The sequence below is a fragment of the Carex rostrata genome, chromosome 18 (genome assembly GCF_964058835.1).
Source record: "Carex rostrata chromosome 18, lpCarRost1.2, whole genome shotgun sequence".
NCBI lineage: Eukaryota > Viridiplantae > Streptophyta > Magnoliopsida > Poales > Cyperaceae > Carex > Carex rostrata.
This window is the reverse complement of record NC_135935.1, coordinates 4,292,828-4,302,634: the sequence shown is the minus strand read 5'-3', so window position 1 is coordinate 4,302,634 and position 9,807 is coordinate 4,292,828. Positions and strand designations below refer to the sequence as shown.

The window sequence follows — 9,807 nt, the reverse complement described above, 5'->3', positions numbered from 1 at the left end:
GGAAAATAATTTGAGCCAATTATTTGACCAGTGTGGAGTTTATAAACAGTTTCTTAATAAAAAAACTTTCATGTTTAGTTTTTAATAAATTTTTTTTCACATCCTTGAAATCGAAATAAAAACTATCATCTCAAATTAGAAACTTTAATAATATCGGAGATAAAAATACTCTAAAAAATAAAATACTATTGTGAAATAAATTATATTTAAGAAATAATATTGAAAATATTAATTACATCACGTTGTCACGTAACACAATATAATGTGATTAGATTAATTTACTTAATGTAATAACGTGACTAAAATAATAGATATAACTCTACGACCCCACTCCGCTCTCTTTAATTTTCAAGTCATAATTCCATTTCCATCAAAGATCCTTTCTTTCCACAACCGCCGCATCTCTACGGCGGCGCTGTTTCACACCTCCACAAACGACTCACACCTTGGCTCCCTTTACATTCCCATACTCGACTAGGTATCAGTAATTGCGAAACAAAAGAGGAAGAAAGCAGAAAAATGAAAGCGAGAGTGGTGGTATTCCCGATCAAAGGTCGCAATTGGTGCTTCAGCCGGTCACGTGACCCCGCCAGCGTCGGTGCCACGTCAGAGCATTCTTCGCCTTCGATCAAGGATCTGTGGGTTCAGATAACGGCACGCGGAAGAAAGCCTCAGGAGAATGCCGAGGCGCTCGTGGACTTTTTTGCGGATAAGGTGTTCGATGAATTGCCTTAGCTATTGATAACTTGTAATATTAATCTCTTTTGAGTTTGGTTGTCATTGATTCTGGAAGTAACCTTGAAATGCATATAGTACTCCCTTGTGATAAACCCCTGCCAAATCTCAGAATATCCTCAACTCCCTATGTATTAGTGGCCAACTTGAATTTGAAAAAGATTTTAGTATTTCTTGCTGGATTGTCATTTGGCTAGCACCAATAGCCTAACTAAAGCTTAGATGAAATTATATTTAGCTGTACAGATTTGTTTCAGTAAAAGAAACAGGTGGACAAATCTCCTTATTTTCAGAAAAAAAAATATATTAGCTTCTTAAATCCATGCATACTAAAATATCCATTGCAGTTCATTATTATGCCCTCTTAAATATTGTAAATATACGAGCACTTCAAAGTATTGCATCTTCCATCTTCTTTTACAAATTGTTCAGCCTCAGTACTCATTACAACATTGGCAACAAGCTGGCTATACATATCAAAAACTCTTTGTACCATTAGACTAAAGTTTTGATGCTCATCATAAGATAAAACCAAAATGTACTGAACCCAAGTATTATAAGGGCTTCATATTGACCTTGATTTAGTTTTCTTGTTTATTAATTTTTACTTACCTCATGGCTTTGCAGATGAACCGAGCCTGGAGTGGATTTGAAAATGCTTCTGAGGGGACAATTAAGAATAAAATTCATAGGTTGCTTTCCTATTATCCCTTTTGGGGCATTTTTTCTGTGTCCTGCAAACATCATAGTGTCATGTTGCCCTAAAAAATAGTAACAGAAGTTTTTATGTCATATGTACCTTTTTTTACGTTTATTGGGGGTGATATGCATAATGCATTGACTCTCTTATAGTGATAAATGATAAATTTCCTAGCTTTTGAGAGTATTTAAATTCTGTTGCAGCTTAGGGTTATGGCTATTGTCACGAGTCAGACCTTCTGAAATTTTCTTGAAGTCTGTTTCTAAGGATGTCACTGCTTTGGATATTACTTATCCAATGAGGTTAGAATGAAGATTTCTTATGTTCCCCTTTCAACTATTTTCTTTTTGTTTGTTTGAATACTATTCATTTCATGAATAATTGATTTTACAATTGTTATATTAAATAAATGCAGTTTCAATCCTCGACTTGTGCGAAGAAGACTGCGTCATATAGCTATGAGGTCATTAAATTTTAGGCTATTAAAATCATTTTCTTTAATCATGTGGATGAATGGATTAAATCTGAATTTTTATGAAGTCCGGTAATGAAATTTTTTTTCATTGATTTGTAGGGGAGCTGCAATTCATAGAAACAAATTATATGGTTCAGTTTGCCTGCTTCCAATTACCAGTGTTTTTACAGTATGCTCCTTTTTAACATTGTATATAATTTCCTTGGCTTTTCTAATTAATATTTTTTTCTCATTGTTGAAATAATGTCATTGTTTCTTATTTTATTTTTTTCTCAATGGTGTAGGTATTGCCTTTGCCAAATGTGCCATTCTTTTGGGTCTTGTTTCGCACTTATTCGAACTGGAGAGCTCTCCAGGTACTTTCTTCTTAGCTGTTTCGTTGTTGTTTTTCTTTTGGCCCATTGTTTGTGACTTTCCAGAAATCATGTATATGACTGTGCTATTTGTGTGTGTGTGCCTGCACATGCATGCTTCTGTGTACAGGGTATATCTTGCATAACATACAATACACAAACATGCATGCTTCATATCTGTGTGTCAGCATGTGTGTTTTAGTGGCGTGGCACATGACATGTGAACCTATGTTAGTGCCTGTATGCTAGTCACTATACACGCCTATGTCAGTGCCTGTATCTTACACAATGTACAATATACAAACACATTAAAAACACATGGTCCTGTGTTTGTAATGTGTTTGTGTGTTTTTCTATTGTACTATGTGTTTGATATACAGCTTTTACATATTAGTTCCTCTGTTTTTTCAGGGAAGCGAGAGGCTGCGCTTACTAGTTTCAGATAGCTCTAGTGCATGCCACATGCTAAAATGCAAAGAGAAGGAAGACGACTTGGAACAAATCTTACCTGATTCTTCTTCTAGTGCTGCGTGCAATTCCCCATGGGTAAGTTGTTATTCTGAAATGGTGTTACTGCAAGTGTAATTGCCTACAACTTATTGCATGGTCTATCTTGTAAAAGTTGGGCTTGCTTATTGCCTACAACTTTTCAGCACCACTACTTCAGATTTTTCTTTAGATAGAATTTATTTTTTCCTTTTGCAACATTTCATTATTGCATATTAGTGGTTTCCACTCTGGTGCTTCTTTTGTGCTACGCCTTTTGAACTGACAAATGATAATAATTGGTGACACAGCATATGAACTCTATTATTACTGGTGTAAATTTTTGGTACATTACTTTACTGGAAAGTCCAAAGTTGTATTGTAACTAGGGGTGCAAACGGATCGGATAATATCCAAAAATTAGATACGGATGTCCGATATCTGAATATCTGTGCGGATACGGATACGGATATGGTTTTGAATTTTAATTATCCATATCCGAATAGTAGATATAAACCATATAATTTAATATATATTATGAAAATATTTATGTATATATTTACGGATATCCGATATCTGATCCGTATCCGTCAAATATCCGATCCGTATCCGAAAACTAAAAGCGGACACGGATATGGTTTTACCACTATCCGATCCGTTTGGACCCCTAATTGTAACTGCAGTGATATTTCATATGTATACTGGACCAAAAGAAACTTGCAAAGAATGGAGTATGTAACACAATGAAAATAATAACCTAACATTTCTGTTTATTTAGGCTTTGCAACCATCACTAGAACTGGAGAGAATTATCGACTCAAAAGACTTGGAGAAAGGTTTGGATTGTGGTACTATATCTGAAATCTGCAAAGTTTTTGACCTAGAAAAGAAGGAAATTGTGAAGTACAGAGAGTACCAATAAGTATGAGTGAATCTTTAGCTTCTTTCCATCAGAGATATATAGGTGCCACTGAGTTTTCTATTGCATGTCCCGGTCCTTTATTAAACTATTCTCTGTGAACTTTCAATATTTATGTTCTCTTTTATCTTGGGTTGTCAGATATAGGTTTTGGTTAGAGAGGTTGGGAATTACTGAAAAGGTGACAACCTGAATACAACAAAAATGGAAGAAAAATAATAAAATGCTTTTTTGAATTCATTCTTGATTTTTTTTTTTTAAATAGAACTCGTTTTAAGTTTTAACCCTTTTAACGGAACAAGAACGGTGCGCGGGATTGTTATAAAAATAGCCTCCACTGATTCTAGGGATCGATGGAGCCATTTTTATAATAAACTTCACATTTATCCCTAGAATCAGGTGCAAAAATGGCTCTACCCGATCCCTAAGATCGGTGGAGAAAATTGTTTTCTTGCTACACCGATCCTAGGATCGGTGGAGGCTATTTTTATAAAATCTCACATAAGGTGCTTGTTCCGTTAAAATGATTAAAGAGAGTTCTATTTAAAAAAATATCTTCATTCTTTCAAAGGATATAGATGCCTCACTTATTATTAGTACTGCTGAATAGTAAATACTATTTATGAATATTTTTTGTACTACATTTAATTAACGCTAGATTGAAATGCGTATGTCATAGGTTGTACATTCTGTCCCACACTGGTGATAAACAGTGAATACAGTCAATAGGAAATTGTTGTTTTCCTAGAGGGGGAACCGGGGAAGGACTTGTCACCTACGGAAAGCGATTAATAAAGAAATGCATGTACCTGGACTGGCATGGCTGTACTAGCACAAACAATTCGTACTGCATAGTTAAGATTTCAGTTATTGTGGTGAAGTGGTAATTTATACATTTTTTTTGTATAAAATTCCATTCATAAAACCCCTCTTCAGCACCTATTTTGTTTTTGTGGATTACTAGTAATCCTTTATTCTCCCATTTATAACAGAATTCATTTGGTCATGAAGCGGAATGAGCTTCTGTCACTTGTTTTCACGGGACTTCATGAAATACAGTCAGAAAAAGAGAGGATAATATAGAAAAAAAAAAAAGCAATGTAGACTTGTAGAGTCACTCTGGTAAACACCCTTATTTTTCCTGGTCCTACGAAGTGCGCTCATTTTAATTTTCTTTATGTGATTTGCTTTATGTGCTCTTAAAAAATTATCACATTTCAATTTTGTTTTTACGTGAATTAATGAGTTCAAAAATCAACATCTAAAAATCATTCAAATTAGTACGTTTTACAAGATCTTGATGGCAATCAAAATAAAATTAAAATGTTATAATTTTTTACACGTGTATAGATAAAATGATGTAATTCATATTCAATGGTTTTATTTTGACTTTTAAGTTTTAAATTTTGAATTATTAAAATTTTTAAAAATGAAGGCATGATAAAGACACAAAAAATGAAGACATTTGAACGCTTCTCTATTAAAATTTAGATGAACAAGCTGTAAGCAGCGATTGTCTCGCAGACCAGGCTTCAGCTGCGTTGTTGACGTGATTAGAACCAAATAAATGTTTGACAGAAAATTTTAAAGTGCAAGTAGAGGTTTTCTTTTTTGAAAAAGAGCTCCTTTTACGACAACATCAAATCCGCATTGAGAAGCAATGAGAAGCAAAACAAGGTCCGTCAATAATATATAATTATAATTAAAAGTAAAGTCACTATAAAGTGATAACATTTGGTACTAGAAAGTAAATGAAATAGTATGAAAAAAAGGAAAAAAAAAATTTCATGTAAATATAACCCCATATTTTTCTCCACCTTGAAACACTTTTAAAGTATTTTTGTTTAATGTTTTAATACGTTTTGAAACCCTAAATTATTAATAAATATATATATTGGTCAAGAGCAGGGAAATCAAAACAATAAAACACGGTCTTTTCTTTTAAAAAAAAAAAAACTCCGTAATAGTGATCATTTTTCTCAAAACATAAAAAAAGCTGGACATCTTAGCATTCAGCCATTCCCACACTTCCGTCGCTTTGAAGCAAAAAACTTCATCTGATATTCTGATATGCTTTGCCTTTTTACAGTTTAACTTTTTAGTCCAGTACTTGGTTGGCTCCATTAAAGGGAAGTGTATCCTCTGCGGAGTTTTTCTGTGCGGAGTTTTTAATCTGGTCCGTTCGTTTTAGATCGGGTGGATCCGATTAAAAGCTCCGCAAATTTTGATTTTTTTTTCAATTCAGATAAGATCTGATCTGTTCCGTCCGATTCAAAATGAACGGGCCAGATTAAAAGCTCCGCATAAAAAAATTCCGCAGAGATACTATTCCCCATTAAAGAGGGGTCAACAACGAAACAAGCAAGCAAATCAATGCATCGTAACTGAATTTCATGTGGCACAAACAGAATTACGATCTACATAGTGGGTCAAAATTTTGATTGCTCATGGGTCACAATGCTGATTGCAACATCCTTCCAACACTGTAGCAGATCACGTCCCATTTAGGGGAGTGCAAATCCTCTGAGATATCTCAACTTTTGCGTGACCGACGTGTCCGGTGCCTATTCGGGGTGATGTAGGGGTCAGTATTATGTGTGTTTTGAGATTCGTGAAGAACGTATTTAAAAGGTTGAGATTTTCCATAAAGTCACGCAAAGTTTGAGATATCTCAGAGGATACGAATTCCATTTAGGGTCCCAGTTCTGGGTCATTCCACAGTCCACACCATGTGGCGTACGTATAAAGTGCTTGCTTGTGTAGTAGGGACTCTGAGCCAGTTACCACTTATCAGACAACAATAGACGTTTGCTAAACCCCTAACGGGTTCAACCCGTTTTGCCCGGCCCGTACCCGTTACCCGAGCTACCCGTACCCGTTGCCCGGGTACAAACGGGTAGACGGGTAGACGGGTACGGGTAATAAACGGACCGGACAACCTAATTTGAAAAAAAACCCGTTATACCCATACCCGTCTACCCGCCTACCCGTACCCGCCTACCCGTACCCATCTACCCGCATACCCGTACCCGCCTACCCGTACCCATCTACCCGCATACCCGTACCCGACCCGTTTCACTTCAAAAAAATTTGAATTTTTTGAAAAAAACAGAAAAAAAAGGGAAAAAACAGAAAAAAAAAAAAAAAAACCGGGCGGACCGGACCCGTACCCGGATACCCGGATCCGTACCCGCGGTACCCGTACCCGTCAACCCGCAACGGGTACGGGTAATAAACGGACCGGATAGAGGTTTTGGAAAAATTACCCGTCTACCCGTTACGGGTTTTACCCGTACCCGACCTACCCCTTTACCCGTCCTACCCGTTACCCCTAACGGGTAACCCGGAACGGGTCACGGGTAACCCGTTAGCAAATGTCTAGACAACAACCAGTGATTTGGATAGGAAGATGCTACACTATAGCAATTTCATGCCGAACGAGAAATCATTTCTCTGATAATAATCCTATCGTTATCAGAATAGTGCACTAACCTGAGCTAACCCAATTATCTAGAATAGCTACTTTTCCATTCAAACGTGGTTACGTGGAATAGTCACTAATCCGAATTTAAAATAGTCGCTAACCCAACTAACCCTGCTATTCCTTAGACAACCAAACGCACTCGTTATGTTACGTTACGGTTATTTTTTAAGAGACAGAGACCCAGTGCCGCCTAGTTTGTCTTTTCATTTTATTTACCATTATATATTATGGATTTCCAGTTTTCCACAGAATAATGAGTCGCACAATTAATAACATAGGCAGTAGATGAAATATGAATGAAATGAGGCAAAATATGGAATATCAGATTTTTTTTTTCTTTGAAAAAAGCGACTCGCAGTAACTGGATTATATATGGAGTAAACACTGATCCAAGAAGTAGGATTGAAAACGGAGCAGATAATATCTGATCCGAATTTAATATGTATTTGAAAATTAGATATAGATATCTGATATTTAAATATCGAATATGGATACATATATATTTTAAAATTTTAATCATATGTATCGCAATAATGGATATGTAATATATATATAGTTTCATATATATTATGAAAAAAATATGTTATTCATCATTATAATCAGATAAATATTATGAACTTAAGTATTTTTTTAAAAATAAATATCCTTATCTAATATCCGATATATATTTGTATCCGAAAGAAAACAAATAGAGATATAATTTCACCGCTGTCCGATCCGTTTCCACCTCTTGGTAACCCTAATTCCAGGTGTATTATTCTTCATTGAATTTTCACAGAAATGTCAAATCTAAAGAAGATTATTGAAGAGGATAACCCGTTTTGTGGATGTTGCTCTTAAGTTTGTTTAAGTTGACAAGTTGTTTTTCGAGTTGGCTTTTTAAGCTTAGGTCTTTACATCCCATCAGCCATCACATCCAGCCTTGTTTCATTCTTAGCCAATTCCGGGTCAACATCCAAAACCAATCTCATGCTCAAAAGCAAAATTTTCTCCATCTTTTCAAAACTTTGGAATAGTATCAGATTTAGCTGTAAACACAGTACAAATTCGGAATTTGAAAATGACGACGTTAAAATTAATGACCCCAAAAATAGTTTACTTTTTATAATGCGAATAATTATACAAAAATTATTGATATTTCTAGAAATAAAATCAAAAGTATAGTTTCGGAGTAATTTGCATATAAATCAGGTGTTTGTTTGTAAAATTCATAAAACCCGCAAATAATTACAAATTTACAATCAATATGATGTAATAATTAGGTAGAATTTCAAAAAACACAAATTAAACACATGCAATATTATAAGAGATCATTCCTTAACAATTCAATTATTTGACATTTTTATTCCAGTATCAATTTAAAGAATATATTTTAATCAAAAGTATATTTGTGGGATAATTGGACATTTAGACGTCTATCTATCAAAATTTCTTCAGTTTACATATCGTTTGATATCGTATAAATTCAAACGGGTTATATAATCAAATAGTTCGTTAAAAAGACAAAAATGTATACCAAGTCTCACGATATATCTATTTAAATTATACACGAACTTTAACGATTGTTGAGATAATTAAACATGTACTTGAAATTGATTTCCAGCAAAGTTTCTAGCATTAAATAGCTCTGTACAGATACTAATCCATTATATAGCATGTTAGGTGTCCATTACTCATGTGCTTAGTCCGTTGACGTACTGTGTCAAAGTATTTTTTTGTATATCTGCAAATATTAATCTTACAACTAACGGAAAACCCTCTTTTGACTCGCAAAAAGAATAAAACAAAAAGTAGAGCGGTAGCGGAGGAATATTGCATGTTGGTATCCAAATAGGTAGATGAGGTGCAATTGGATGAACTCTGGCGAAATTTGTCGCTTATTATATCAGGATTCAGGAATTTCACTTCTCAAAAAAAAAAAAAAATTATCTTACGTATTGCATTTAAGATACTGGCGAAATTTGTCTCATTATATCCGGAAACCGGAAGTTATCATCTAAATTAAATAAAATAAAAGAAACAAAAAATAAAAGACATAAACATCCGAAGTTCTCATAGAAAGCTCCGAATCGGACAACTTCATAGAAATTAACTTTTTGTGAGGTTCTATATGCAAAAAGAAAGAAACATGTCAACTTGCACTTTTTTTTTATTGGAAGCAACTTGCATTTTCTTACTATTGTTGGCACAGCAAAAAAAAAAAAGAAGACTGTTAGCTCGACAGGTCCTCGGCGACATGGTGTACTCTGCCGAGAGTGCGTATCCTCTGAGATATCTCATATTTTGCGTGATTGACGTGTCCGGTGCCTATTTGGAGATAGCACGGAGGCCAGTATATTTATGCTTTGAGATTCGTGCAGAACATATTGGTACGGTTGAGATTTTCCATAAAAACACGCAAAACATGAGATATCGATCTCATTGGATGCGAATTCCTCTGGTTACTGCCAAAATGTTTTATTTCTTGTGGCGATTGCATGAATACATTATAATTCCTTTCGCTGACTCGCTGTTTCAGGTTTCATATTATACTTCATAGTTCATATTACTTGCTCCATTATACGGACAGATATACAAAGTATATCCACAGATAATCCTAAAGAAAATCAGATTCAATAACATTATCACGAATCTTAAAGCATCGTCGTGATGGTT

General features: G+C 34.7%; 1 protein-coding gene across 1 annotated transcript; it reads left to right on the top strand.

Annotated features, from left to right (window-relative positions):
• The first annotated feature begins 352 nt into the window (after positions 1 to 352).
• On the top strand, positions 353 to 3,904 carry LOC144569611 (K+-H+ exchange-like protein). The gene is made up of 8 exons (XM_078320058.1): positions 353 to 714; positions 1,363 to 1,427; positions 1,639 to 1,737; positions 1,851 to 1,898; positions 2,010 to 2,079; positions 2,195 to 2,266; positions 2,675 to 2,809; positions 3,528 to 3,904. Exons 1-8 carry the CDS (start codon positions 520 to 522, stop codon positions 3,669 to 3,671), a joined length of 828 nt encoding a protein of 275 aa, XP_078176184.1. The 5' UTR covers positions 353 to 519; the 3' UTR covers positions 3,672 to 3,904.
• The last annotated feature ends 5,903 nt before the right edge of the window (positions 3,905 to 9,807 follow it).

What these genes read in the sequence shown, in the direction of transcription:
- LOC144569611 (XM_078320058.1), top strand. Translation starts at nt 520, where the DNA reads ATGAAAGCGAGAGTGGTGGTATTCCCGATCAAAGGTCGCAATTGGTGC. An exon ending in CTGCGTCATATAGCTATGAG is followed by an intron (nt 1,899 to 2,009) that starts GTCATTAAATTT and finishes ATTGATTTGTAG; the next exon opens with GGGAGCTGCAATTCATAGAA. An exon ending in CTGCGTGCAATTCCCCATGG is followed by an intron (nt 2,810 to 3,527) that starts GTAAGTTGTTAT and finishes CTGTTTATTTAG; the next exon opens with GCTTTGCAACCATCACTAGA.